The sequence below is a fragment of the Ostrinia nubilalis genome, chromosome 23 (genome assembly GCF_963855985.1).
Source record: "Ostrinia nubilalis chromosome 23, ilOstNubi1.1, whole genome shotgun sequence".
Lineage (NCBI taxonomy): Eukaryota > Metazoa > Arthropoda > Insecta > Lepidoptera > Crambidae > Ostrinia > Ostrinia nubilalis.
The window spans coordinates 11,121,514-11,136,117 of NC_087110.1; the positions used below are offsets into that span (position 1 = coordinate 11,121,514).

At 37.5% G+C, this 14,604-nt stretch overlaps 2 protein-coding genes across 2 annotated transcripts in view; one reads left to right on the plus strand and one right to left on the minus strand.

Annotated features, from left to right (window-relative positions):
- Positions 1-14,604, plus strand: part of LOC135083408 (ATP synthase subunit gamma, mitochondrial) — an 89,425-nt gene that overhangs the window by 38,739 nt on the left and 36,082 nt on the right. The gene's annotated exons all lie outside the window — the stretch shown is intronic.
- Positions 6,499-13,694, minus strand: LOC135083448 (large ribosomal subunit protein uL24m). The gene is made up of 6 exons (XM_063978190.1): positions 13,536-13,694; positions 13,286-13,461; positions 10,726-10,843; positions 9,418-9,558; positions 7,335-7,466; positions 6,499-6,666 (listed from the first exon to the last, which is right to left on the minus strand). The coding sequence occupies exons 1-6, from the start codon at positions 13,629-13,631 to the stop codon at positions 6,568-6,570; spliced, it is 762 nt and encodes a 253-aa protein (XP_063834260.1). The 5' UTR covers positions 13,632-13,694; the 3' UTR covers positions 6,499-6,567.

Sequence of the window (14,604 nt, forward strand, 5' to 3'; positions counted from 1 at the left end):
TTTTCAAAAATATTTTAAAAATCTGCTAACAAGATCTCATTCAAACCAATTTTCGTTGGAAGTTTTCATGATGTACAATGTATGTACATACATATAAAATGATGTTAGAAACCTTAATATCATTTTTAAAGACCTATCCATAGATACCCCACACGTATGGGTTTAATGAAAACCAAAATGTATTGCTTTTTTCTATATTAATTTGTGTGAAAATCTTAATGCTGTTCACAGAATACATCTACATACCAAGTTTCATCAGTATTTTTCTTATAGTTTCGGAAAAAAATGGCTGTTTCATACGGACGGACAGACAGACTATATGACGAATCTATAAGGGTTCCGTTTTTGCCATTTGGCTACGGAACCCTAAATACCGTATCAAAATCTGTTGCATAGTTTTAAAGATCTAAGCATACATAGGGACAGACAGACAGGAAAGCGACTTTTTTTTATAATTATTACGTAGTGATGATGGGCATATAGACCAAATAAAGACATTTTGATTTAAGGGGGGGACATCGTAAGAGCCATTCACATTTTTATCAGAAAGTTAATAAATTAATATATTTAGGTTTTTGAAATCTAAAACAGCCAGGAAATCAAAGAGGCAAACATGATACCTTTGTGATTTTATAGGAATTTTATTGTAAAACACGGTCATATTAAACTTTTATAAAAAAATCCAGAGGTAAATGTTTTTTTTTCGAGAAAAATTTTTTCTAATCGTGTTTTCGAAAATATCATCCCATCACACATACGTTCTGTAATACATAATATTGAAAACAGTGCGAAATATCGTCAATTGCAGTTTTCACATACTAAGGGCCCATAATGAAATTAGTATAATGTTTGTTTATGTAATAAAATTTGGTTTGAAATACCTACTGAATTGAATTTTTATTTCTTACTAGCTTTTTGGCTTCGCCCACGTGAAATAAATTGTCACAGTTATGTGTGTTATAAAATATTTAGGTGCTAGCTCTTACACTATATAACTGGCGGCCGCATGTAGCTGCGCGTTGCCGCGAAGAGCAGTGAATGCAAGTGTGGTGCGCTAGATGGCGACACAGTAGCTTCTTGTAGCAGTCAGCCCTATGGCATCAAGACAGTACCGATCACTGACGTATGTCAACAAAACGGTGCTCGACTCTTAAGACAAGCTAAATTACACCATATTGTTGATGACATTGAGCATACATTTTTTTAAATACCTTCGCGAAGAAAAACTTCTGTACGTAGTACTTATTATTATTCTGTGGTAATACTAAAAAAACTTTAATAATAAATAGTAGGAAGTACCTATCCTACTATCCTACCCTACTAATATTAAGTATAAAATGCGAAAGTTTGTGTGGATGTCTGGATGTAAACATGTTACTCTCTCACGCAAAAACTGAATGGATTTTGATGAAACTTTACAGTATTATTGTTTATAACCCAGAATAACATTTAAGCTATAATTTATGATGATCTGTGACAAAATGAATTTCACGCGGGTGAAGCCGCGGGCAAAAGCTAGTAGGTAAGTACGAAGTGTTAAATGTTTGCAAAGATGCACAAAACCTTTATGTAGGATGTCATATTATGTATTGGCACATCTTAATCATGAACAGTCTAGTAGACCCAAACTAGCTTCACAGTTTAATTTTATCTTTTAGCTTGTTATCTTTTACTTGTTCTCTTTTGACTAACTCAATCAATCTTTAGTTCATCAATTGAGATTCATCCGGCATCCTAACCCTGTGATAAGAAGTGGAAATATTACAGCTAACGGTCTATTTTCAAGCTGCTATCGTTAACTTGACCTAATCCCACCGTATTTATAGCAATTAGCAAGTAAACAAGAATCAGTTGTGCTGTGCGTGAAACATGTCGTAATTATTGCACTTCCTTTATCTAAATACTAGCTTTTGCCCGCGGCTTCGACCGCGTGGAATTTTGTCTGTCACAGAAAAACTTTATCGCGCGCGTCCCTGCTTCAAAAACCGGGATGAAAACTATCCTATGTCCTTTCTCGGGACTCAAACTATCTCTATGCTAAATTTCATCAAAATCGGTTCAGTGGTTTAGGCGTGAAAGCAAGACAGACGGACATAGTTACTTTCGCATTTTTAATATTAGTATAGAAGTATAGGTACATGACATAATCTACCTACATGCGTTATAATAATGCATTGCAGATTCTTCCTTAAAAACAAAGAAAGGGGCCGTCCATAAATTACGTCATCGATTTTTTCACATTTTAGACCCCCCCCCCCCCCCCCCTACAATCATCCTAGCGTCATTTCTTAATGACCCCCCCCCCCCCCCCCCTTCTCCCAAAATTGACGTCATTACCAGTTTGACAAAATTAAAACACTTGTAGAATCACCTTTTATTTTTTTTTTAATAGATAGAGTGATTCTTAAGGAAGGTTTATATGTATAATACACGTAAGTACCACGGGCGAAGCCGGGGCGGGCAGCTAGTATTATATGTAATTAGTAGCGGCGGAAGAGATTGATTGATTAGAGAGGCAGATTAGTACTCCCTGGCACATCTGCATGGCAAATCTGCGGTCTATGTCATGATACGGGGGGGTGGGGGGTGCGATTGTCTTTCAATCGGTAGGAAACCCCAAAAATCCTGGGGGGGTACCAGGGGGTGCCATAGGACTTGTGACGGGGGGGGGGGGGGGGGTGATCGCCCCGGGTGCCAACCTAGGTGTGCTGGAAGAAATTTCTTTTTAGAAATAATCTTTTTGTAGGTGAACAATAAACTATAAATAAATAAATAAGAATGACGTCAATTTCGAAACACCCCCCCCCCCTTATCTATCATTTACCGTCATCCGCAGACCAACCCCCCCCCCCCCTAATTTAGAATGACGTAATATATGGACGGCCCCAAAGAAGGAAATTATTAAATCATGCACCAACGCCCCAACATTGAACGATTAATGCCAGTTTGTCCTATTAATAGTATTTTGTTTTCATAGGGGTCACTTAAAAATTAGGGATTGATAGTAAAAACGGAAATAAATAAAATTAAAAGGCAATTCATTTAATTCTTTGTCAAAAAGGCTCAGTTCGGCTGCTTTTGCAGTGAGAAAGATAAGGCAATTAACTGACATTGAAACGGCAAGGCTAGTATATTTTAGCTATTTTCATAGTATAATGTCATACGGCATATTGTTGTGGCGCTCAGCCGCGGACATTGAAACTGTGTTTGTTCTGCAGAAGAGAGCAGTGCGGGCCATTTATAACCTTGGACCCCGATTTTCCTTGAAAGATTTTTTTAAGGAAATAAACTTACTGACAGTAGCTTCACAGTTCATTTATGAAAACCTTTTATATGTCCGCAAAAATATAGAGCAATTCACGAAAAAGAGCGATTTGCATAACTTTAATACAAGAAACAAAAATAAACTTGCCGTTCCAAATTTCAGATTGCATAAGATTGGTAATTCATTTATGGGAAAATGTATTAAATTCTTTAATAAATTACCACAAACTGTTATAGAACTACCCATTCATAAATTCAAAGCACATATTAAAAGTACCTTAATGAAAAAGGGCTACTATAAAGTCGATGATTATTTAAAAGATAAAAATGTTTGGGATACGTTACTGCCTAGCTCGCATAAATATTTATAACTTTGTACATTTTAAAGCATGTAAACCTTTGAAAAAGAGGCTGACAATAGTGACTGAGTTTCTTGCGCTGCTTCTTCTCAGCACTGGCCCATTTATTGTCCTGAAGCAGTGGTAGGGTTAATACTGGGACGTGTAAAAGTGCTTTTTTTGAGCCTATTTACAGAAATAAATGAGTTTTAATGAGTTTTTTTTTAATGGACTAAGTGGATGGCGTACCAGACTACTATGCCAGAGATTGCAGGTTCGATAGAGTCATACCTACTCATAATATTGGTTGGAGTACCTACCTTCTAAGTTAAACTAACCTGCCTACTGTTAAATGTACAATACCATTTTGGTGGTGTACCAAAACTAAGCATAGAAGAACTCAAACATAGACACCTTGCGTCTCCAATACTCGTAGTATGAAATCTCTAGTTGAGTAAGTAAGTAGGTACCTACTCGTATTATGACAATCTATTAGTCGCATTGTCTTGGTGTTATTCCATCCATACACATAAGTTCCCGTGGTGAGACTTTAGCCACACAGTCTTGAGTTGAATTGCACCACGAAGGCGCCTTCATTTTCGTCAGGAAATGCATGAAATTGTAAGTATTTCGTCCACGTATGTACTAGGTATCCTGAGTACCTACCTAACACAAGATGGGAAAATTGCCACCACTTGACAAAAAACATTCTTCTGGCGATGAATTTTCAGTAGGTAGGTAATTAATTATTATCTCTACGTTTAATTTCTATATTTGATGGATTTTCCAATTCCTTCCTATTTGTGCCCTTGAATGTGACCGATTACTTAGTCGCTACGTGCTATTTTTCAAACAATAATCCTTAGTAGGTACCTAGATAAGATTGTTATTATTGCTCAAGATCGCGATAACAAGTTCGTTGGGGGCCAAAACGTAATGACGTTGATAGTAAGACGTTGCAGTTAAATAGGTAGGAATTACAGTTATTGCCTAGGATCCAGTGGAATTGCCGAGGCTTTCATATTAGAGGGGATTTAGCTATTTAGATTTATAAAAGCGAAAGATCACCGACTCACTCACTCATCACGAAATCTCAGAAACTACAAGTGCTAAAAGTCTCAAATTTTGCATGGGGGTTCCTTTTAGAACGTAGATGCTCACTAAGAACGGATTTTACGAAACTCCACCCCTAAGGGGGTAAAACGGGATCCACACGTACGAAGTCGCTGGCGGCCGCTAGTTTATTAAAGGAGCATATTACGAGCTTGTGAGTTGACTGAAGCGTTAACATTATTTTTCATACTTGTTTAATAATAATAATAATAACATAATTTATTTATTCAAGTAACATGACTCATTATTTGTTAGTTATAAAGGACTTAACCTATGTTAGATTATTATTAGATTAGCAAGCTGAAAAGAGTGTAATACAAACCAGCGGTCTAATGGTAAGGCCACCTGAGTCAGACCCAGAGGTTACGGGTTCATTTAATATATCTAAGATTTTAAACTTTCGCGTTCCATTTCAACTACTTAGAATTAGTAAGACACGGGTCTTAACGCGACGTTTATTAATGAGTTTCATTATGTACCTACTTACTCACAGCTTGACGTTTCGGATTCAATTAATTATTAATAGTAAGGGAAAAAAATCTGCACAGCTTAATTGGTAGGGCTTGTGCTAAATTCTGACTGGCTACCAACGTCTATCAAAAATCACGTTCCACAAAAAACAGGATACCTGTTACCTACCTACATATTTTGTAATTATTTGCCTAATGCAGCCAACACAAAGACTGCCTGATTCTTCATGGTCGCTCGCTTGTACACCTGTAATGTTAATAAGTATGTGGTATATTGAAAGGTGACGAATTAGCATTGTATTGTATTTGCTAATCACGTCATACATAAGATTTTTGACACCAGTCTAGTGGTGACAGAGTTACGACTCTCGTGGATCATAGGTTCAATGTCAGACTAACTCACTAATGTGTACAACAGTCTCTTAAAACTGATTGTTCGAATGTAAACTTTATTTAATTGTCTTTTGAGTTTAAACAAATTATTTTCAATGTTTTGTTTACACTTTAGCTGCAACAAGAACGTTCAAAACATGTTTTTCTGGATGTTATCGTCACGGTGTCAACGTGCGAATGTTTCTATCACAACGTCATGATTATCATCATATCACACGCTAATCAGCATCATACGAGTAATTACCCCCCTCGTACATAACCCTTAGTAGTTAGTTATATAGTACTTATTATTATTCTGTGCTATTGCCAATAGTAACAAAAGATTACATCAACCAAACAAAAAAATACAGATTTCCTAAATTGATTTTGATATTACATATTTATAAATTACCAAATTAATGTACTTAAATGTATTGAAATTATTCTTTAATAAAATTTTATACATCTAATGTGGGTTTTTTAACATTTTGAAAATATGAAGTCTTAAAAATTTCTTATTTTAAAACATAAAAAAAAGTAGGAAGAATTATCTCTCTGCGAAACATGCCTAGAAGTAGGTACTAGATCGAAATCCATAATGGATGGTAATAAACTAACTTTATTCATAAAATTACATAAAAATTGGTAATGGTAAATTCAGTGTGAAGTAGAAATAACTTACAGTGCACTTTATCCATGAATTTTCAATTCATTAATGTTAAATGTTTATCAACATTATTGCATAAGATAATGTTATGAAATATACAAAGTTCATACAAAGTGAAAGAAAAATATGCCAATATTCTTATTACTTTCATATCAAGTTTTTCAGGCACAAATTAAGTATTTTTATGTGCAATGAGAAAACTAGATTATTTTTCTAAACAATATCCATCCACTCAAACTGCAGTCAAAAAAAGGTTAGCAAATAAAAGAAAAAATACAATAAAACGCTATATTTTCAAACAGAATCACATTACAATAATAATTTTAATTTTATCTACAATAACCTAGTACCAGTACGATTTGGCGGGAACTCTGTCTTCCTTGATGCCCATTTCTTCCATGATATCCATCTCGAAGGTGTTGAGTTTTGGCGCGAAAGTTATCTGGAAGACCAAAAAGTTTTTAGTATTTCAGTAGCCAGCGATAAGGGGTAAAGGTCGTAGCACACTTATCAACTCGGAAAGGGATCAACACCGTATAGCTTTTCGTGAGCTATTTATCGCCATTCGCGCGCTGTCAGCCGCAAGGCGAGGCGTTTACGGTACGGTGCGGATAAGTGTGCGTTGCAATATGGAGTTCCATCAATACGAAGAATACTGACCGCCTCGCGCTGATACTGTTCCGATCCGATAAGTGTGCTACGTCCTTTAAAGTTATTTATTTTCTGCAAATAGACTTATAAAAAGCGTCCCAGTTTACGTCAACCCTACCACTGCTTACAATAAATGCTATTTCTGTTGGAGATTTTGCAATCATCAGATGGCGCCACTGTAGAGTAAGTTCGTTACTCACTAGTGGTGCCAGCTGTTACACAAAATGCTCCTATATCCAATGCCAAAGTAACAAAAATATAATTTCCGTTTTTGTGCATCAAATAACTGATATCTGTCAAGATTTTTGTACGAATATTTTTTAAAGTTATGAGTGATTTTTTTTTTGTCATTTTTTTACAAATATTGGACACACGACAGTTCGTTAGTAACTACAATGTCTATTAAAATATTTGTACCCCCTCCCAAGAACTCCCAACATACATGTCTGCCTGTCATACCTTAGCTATGACATCAGCTTTCGTATCTTTCTTTTCATTCTCTATGTACACCTCTTTGCTCTTGTAGTCGATGGTCTCTTCGGCCCCCTTGGGGATGGGGATTATTCTGCTACTGGCTTTTGACACTCGCACCTAAAAAGAAAAGACAATGCCGGAAATTGGCGTCTTTTTTTTTTCGCGCGGCCATCGATCATACCTTGTTTTTTGATTACAAAATAGTGTAATAAACCAAACTTACTATGACATGTATACCTCTAAACTCAGTCTGAACTGAGTTAAGAGCATCAGAAATTTGTTGATTTTCATACTAGATTTGCTGTTTGCGCGCAAGTTTTGTAAGAAATTGCAACAAAATAATGACATTGTATGTGTAAACAAACAATACCATCCATTAAAAGTTCCAGACATCAGTATGCAGCAGAATCAGCGCAATAAAAAATAGCGTAATATTTTGTTGCAATTTCTTACAAAACTTGCGCGCAAAAAGCAAATCTAGTATGAAAATCATTAAACTTCTAATGCTCGTAACTCAGTTCAGACTGAGTTAAGAGGTATACATGCCATAGTAAGTTTGGTTTATTACACTATTTTGTAATCAAAAATCAAAGTTTGGTCGATGGCCGCGCGAAAAAAAAAAGACGCCACCTTCCATACAAAATCTGGCATTGCCATTTAGTTTGTTTCAGTCAAATGCCGTCCACTTAACATGAATCAGAAATGAGGAAATCCGTAAACGAACTAAAGTCGCTGACATAGCCCGACGGATAAGCAAGCTGAAGTGGCAATGGGCAGGGCACATAGTACGCAGAACTGACGGCCGATGGGGCAACAAGGTTCTGGAATGGAGGCCGCGTACCGGAAAACGCAGCGTGGGACGTCCATCACAAGGTGGACCGACGACATCGTAAAGGTAGCAGGGAAGCGCTGGACGCAGGCCGCTACCAATCGATCAACGTGGAAAGCATTGGGGGAGGCCTATGTTCAGCAGTGGACGTCCTATGGCTGAAATGATGATGATGATGATGACGTCCACTGCTGGACAAAGGCCTCCCCCAAGGATTTCCACAATGACGGGTTCGTGCTGCCCGCATCCAGGCACCTCCCGCGATCTTCACTAGATCATCGGTCCACGTAGTGGGGGGCATTCCCATTGCCCACACTATGTCTTCCGGCCCGTAGGCGCCGCTCGGGAAGTGGACTATAAGTAAAAGTTCGATATTTAAGTTTAGTTTTTAGTTCAATCAAGAAAGAAAGGATAAATAAATAAATCTTTGGATAATTTCACACGACGCCATCTAGCCCCAAAGTAAGCAACTAATATGCTTGTGTATTGGGCATTGGGTGCTAGTTTAACGGAATATACTACTAGAAGAAAGCATCTAGTTCGTAAGTTCATCGTAAACAGCTAGAGGTAAATCATTTTTATAACAAAATCGCATTAAATTCAATTACAAATAGCCGAACCGCGAGCCACGATGGCCGAACGGTGAAGGGGTCGGACTGGCCGACTCGTAATCCAGAGAACGCGTTCGAATCCCGCCGCCGCTCGACTATTGTGGTGAGCTCACTCGTAATACAACCATATTTAGCTTAGTACGAGGGGCTAACGGGACTATTAGTAATTTGAATAATAATAAATTACTAATTTCTTTTTTAAGATACCTCCCTATGTCAGTAACAAGATTATGTACATGGATATCAAGCTGGATACAGTGAAACAGCAAATTGAAAAGTACAGTAAAAGTTACCAACTGAGACTGGATAGTCACAGAAACGAACTCGCCTCTCAACTGCAAGGAACTGGCAGTCTCCACTTTTCCAGACTGAAGAGACATAGCATTCAAAACCTAGCGAAAAGATTCGCAGTGAAAGAATAAGAGATGACTCACTGGACTAGTCTCTTACTGAACGCCTCAAGAACCGGATTGGAATCAGACAGATGATTGGATTATTGTTTCGCAGAAACAGATTGTCAAGTAGCAGATTAGAAAAGGGAAAAAAAAACTAATTTCTTTAAAAGAAAATAAAAAAGGAGTTCCCCGGTGTTCATTATTATTATCTTCTGTATATTAAACCATCTCACCTTGTCTCCCTCTTCCGTGTACCGCCACTCAATCTCCGTAGGCTTCAAAGTCTCGGGGTCCACCAGTTTGACTCCCGTTGTGACCAGTAGAGGCGCTTCGGACTGGATGACCACGCCGGGGAAATTCTTATCTTTGCCCACCTGGAAGATATGATGATATACCAGACCAGGTGCGATTGCGGTCAAATACCTGCCTTGTAGTGTTGCCGAACTATCGACGGTAAAACTATCGATAGTTTTCATTCGAAAAAGCCTTCTCCATCGATAGGCCTATCTTTATTCTTCATTAGCAACAATACTATCGATAGTATCGATAGTATTGCACATATTCAATAGTATTGCCTCGTTTTGAGCTATCGATAGTATCGATAGTATCGACAGTATCGATACTATCTCTTGCGATAGTTTGGCTATCGATAGACTATCGATAGTCGACTATCGATCGGCAACACTACTGCCTTGTCTAGCATAAAAAAAATCGAAGCGACGGTAGGCGAACGGTGAAGGTGTCCGGACTGGCCTACTCGTGATCCAGGGAACGCGGGTTCGAACCCCGCCGAGTTCTTTCTAGAATACAAAGATGATTAATTTTGAAAACTACAATTTGCACTTAAGATTTTGAATACAATTGATTTGCTATTTATAAAAAATATTTAATTTACATACAATATTCTTATGATGTTAGTGACGTCTTTCTTAACCTTTAGTGACAACTGACAAATGAATTTTTGTTGCATCTAGGCTTAGCATAATTATTATGAATGCCCCAAAATTCATGCATGTTATAGGTAACAATCAATGGTAACAAACCTGCCGAAAGTTTATATTTGTATTGTACTGTAAGGGTCGCCACATACGGGCCACCAGCCACAACCACGAAACGTTTTATGAGTGTAGCCGGTGACCCTAAGGCTAAATTGCACCAAGTTACATTACCCATAACTTTACAATAACTGCTGTTTTTTGTATGGAGTTTGATAGATTTCTGACGTTTGTTAATGTTACATGGTGCAACTCAACCTAAGTATAGTTTTTTAACAACCTTACAACTACAATCCTCATGTCTTTTACAATGGCAAGGTGTTTGACATGGCTGTAAAGGTTCAACAACAATGAAAAGTTTTGACTTGCTATGTTCATTAATTCTAGGATTAACTCCTGTAAAGTATACAAATTTTATATTTTTTATCTAAAGTAATCTGCAAAAATTCCAAAATACGGTCTACCACTAAAATATAATGGGTTAAAATGTTAAAAACCTCTTATCTAGAATTGAGGAATAACCTAAGTTCTAAAGGAATATCTTACAGTCCTCAGATGAGTATTGAGGCCTTCTACGATGACCCAGTTCCTCTCCTGTATGACCTGTGTGATGATGCCCTGCTTGCCTTTGTCCTTGCCCACCATCACCTCCACTCGGTCTCCGCTGGAAGTCGAAACAACAGTAAATTTAGTCTACATTCTGAAAACTTTGTAATAAAATCGAAATCAAAAATATTTATTCAGTCTAGACCACAAGTGGCACTTATGAACGTCAAAATATAGTCAATAATAAATAAGAAAAGGTAGCCCTTATAGGGTACTTTACATGTCTCTATCTTTTGAGCCCTACCAGCACTTCGAGACACATAATGGCAAGTGCTGAGAAGAAACGCCGGAACAAACTCAATAGATTAATTATTTATTATAGCACACAATAGATTTTGTAAACTAAATAAAACACTTTAGTTGGCATAGAATAGGGTTAAAAATTATCAGCACATTTTATGTTTGTTTAATTATACATAGACGTTGGATACCTTTATCATTGACCTAAAAAAACTAATGAGGATCAGTACTGTTGTAGAAAATTCAATAAAACTAGTATCTACGTTAATCTTTAAGACATAAGAAAGATATATCTTTTTGAATTATCCAAATCGGACCATTACTTACGAAGATATTAAGTAATAAACATAGGCCGTTTTTGCCGCTAAAAGTCAACGTACGCAGGGCCGCGTGACGTCATTATATCCGAATCGAGCGCAGCCGGCGTACTATTGGGATGGAAAATATTTTTTTCCAGCTAAACCATCAGTTTTAGAAAAAAACTTTTAATAACATTTATTCATCAAAATAAAGTAACCTATCGACCAGTAATTTTAAAAAATAAAAATTGTGAAAATTAAGTATCGCTATGTCCAAAAACCACATTTTCATAGGATTCGATGCAATGCGGAGACGCGGTTGGGGTGAGTGTAACTTAATGATTGTTTGTATTGAACATAATATGATGCTAATACCCAGTTTCTGGCCTGGGGGGGGGGGGGGATAAGTCATACCCAGCTTATAGCCTGGGAGGAGGGGCAAGCCTTACCCAGCTTCTGGCCTTGGTGGGAGGGGGGGGAGAGGCAAGTCATGCCCAGTTTCTGGCCGAGGGGGAGTCATACCCAGCTTATGCTTATGGGCTGGGGGGAGGAGCTAGCCTTACCCAACTTCTGGTCTGGGGGATGGGGGGGGGGGGTCAAGTCATAACCAGTTTCTATGGGCTGGGGAGAGGGGCTAGCCTTACCCAGTTTCTGGCCTGTGGGGGGCGGGTATGTAATACCCAGCTTCTGGCCTGGGGGAGGGGGGGGGGGGGGTCAAGTCATAACCAGTTTCTATGGGCTGGGGGGGGGGGGGTATGTAATACTCAGCTTCTGGCCGAGGGGGAGTCATACCCAGCTTATGCTTATGGGCTGGGGGGAGGGGCTAGCCTTACCCAGCTTCTGGCCTGGGGGGAGGGGGGGGGTCAAGTCATACCCAGTTTCTGGCTTTTCTCGCATGGGGGGGGTGTCATACCCAGCTTCTGGCCGAAGGGGAGTCATATCCAGCTTATGCTTATGGCCTGGGGGGAGGGGTAAGCCTTACCCAGCTTCTGGCCTGGGGGGAGAGGGAGGGGTCAAGTCATACCCAGTTTCGGGCCTGGGGGGGGGGGTAAATCATACCCAACTTCTGGCCGAGGGGGAAGTCATGCCCAGCTTATGACCTGGGGAGAGGAGGGGGGCGGGGGAGTCATACCCAGCTTTTAGGCTAAGATTAAATAGATTTCCAGGAGGGAGCAGCTGTCCTTTCCTGCAGCAGCTGGTCCGCCCATGGGAACGGCGAATAGATAGGTAGGTACGTAGGTTTAACTCAGAAAAACTAAATAACAGGTAGGTATTGCGTGTACATCGAAATGATCTGCATAGAAATGTCTTGTAGCCTAGGCAGAGTGTATCTGCCTCAGCTATACCTTATTGTTAGAAGTAAATAAATTAATACTTATACATTTTTATATTTTACTTGGAAGAAGATAATTATGACTCTAACAACACTTATGAACACTTTATTTGAATAAATCGCCAAATATACCACCGCGGAGACCCCAATCGCGTCTCTGCGTTCCATTGAATCGTATGAGCGTATGGATTTTTTGGGTTATTTTTCACAATTTCTATTTTTAAAATTACCTATCGATAGCTTACTTTATTCTGATGAATATATGTCATTACAAGTTTTTCTCTCAAACTGATAGTTTGGCTAGAAAAAAATATTTTCTATCCACGCAGTACGCCGGCAGCGTTCGGATCGGATACAGTGACGTCAACGGTCCCGCGCCGGGCGGTCAGTGAACTTTTTTAGTAATTTGGCCATAACTTCGTCAATTTTTGTCGTAGAACAAAAATTTTTGGACTGTGTATTAAGGATTTCTTAGCCCTATAAATCTGCATTCACAGCTAAAAATCGAAATGATCTTCATTGTTACTCATAGCCTTCAATCTTTTTAATACCACATCTAGGTACACGTAATGCGTAATATGTATAAATGACAAAGTTGGTGTTTAATTTAAAACTAAATAACCCTTACCGGAAGAAGCTCCATTCCCCAATAGGCTCCAAAAACACCTTTTTCCTATGAGTATCTCTATCGTTTTGCTGGCGAAACTGACCAGTCCACGGTCTATTCGTCGTGAACCTGAAACGCTTACGAGCTATTACAGCCTTCGGATACTGAGGATACCCAGTGGGATTCTTCCAGTAGACCTAGAAAACAAAAACAAACTTTAAAGGTTATGTTCTTACAGTAACCAATTTTACAGCACTAATGTCTTCACAACCTGCTCAAAGCTTCTTTTGATGTAGGATTCGGGGAGATTTGAATATTTTACGGTGAGGTCACCGACTTTTTTTGCTAAATAACCGAATATTCGCATTTTTTCGTTTCGTAACTTAAACACAGATTTTGACAACCAAAATGACACACTGACAGGTGTATTTTTTATATGTTTTTTTTCTATGATTAATTTATAGATTTAAGACAATATTTTTAATCCACTATCTTTCTCTATGACTTCTGATATACAGTGTGAGTCACGTTAAAGTGTACATATGAAAATAGATGAAACTAGACCTATTTTTATCGACAAAAAAGAGGTCAAAAATTTTTTGAGATTTTTTTTTAATTTTTTATAGAATTTTTTTTCTTCCAATTACTTAGTGTAAAGAAAACGTAATAACTTTTAAACTAAGCGGTATATCCTGATAAAATAAAAACAGTAATAATTCCAAATAACAGGCGATACTAAAAAAATACATAAAATACACAAAAAAGGCCAAAAAATAATAAAAAATGATACTTTTTGAACAAAAACCTGCTTAAAAATTCGTGTATTTTTGGTTATTTGATAAATTTCTACAAAAAATGCCCCTACACGTGACTCACACTGTATATTTCAAATGAACAAAATAATGGATGAAATTAAACAGAACAACTGTTTTCTTTTAAAATTACAATACAACATTAAAAAGCAATAAACAAAATCTTAAAATAAGTATAGATTTATCTCATAGAAAACTTTAAAAGTCGCTTGATCTCGCTATAAGATTAAAATATTGTGATGATATCTATTAGAATATATTTTCCGAAATGTTTATTATTAATTAAATAGTTATCTGATGAAATAAATAATGTTTTTCATCCAGTGACATAAATTCTCAACAAATAAAATTAAGATGAAAATCCTGTCGTTTTGTTTTAAATTTGACAATATTGTTATAATTTATGAATTAAAATAATTTTAATTGAATTAAAATAACGTAGCACATGACTTTTTCTCAGAAATCCAGGAACTTTCAAACTATTTTGAATATTTTAAAAATTCCTGCCATAGCCATTCATAGACAATT

Bases quoted from the DNA above. Each gene is read 5' to 3' on its own strand.
- LOC135083448 (XM_063978190.1), bottom strand. From the start codon at position 13,631: ATGCGAATATTCGGTTATTTAGCAAAAAAAGTCGGTGACCTCACCGTA. The intron at 10,844-13,285 runs GTAAGGGTTATT...TTCGACTTCCAG, and splicing joins GGGGAATGGAGCTTCTTCCG to CGGAGACCGAGTGGAGGTGA. The intron at 9,559-10,725 runs GTAAGATATTCC...CATATCTTCCAG, and splicing joins TCAATACTCATCTGAGGACT to GTGGGCAAAGATAAGAATTT.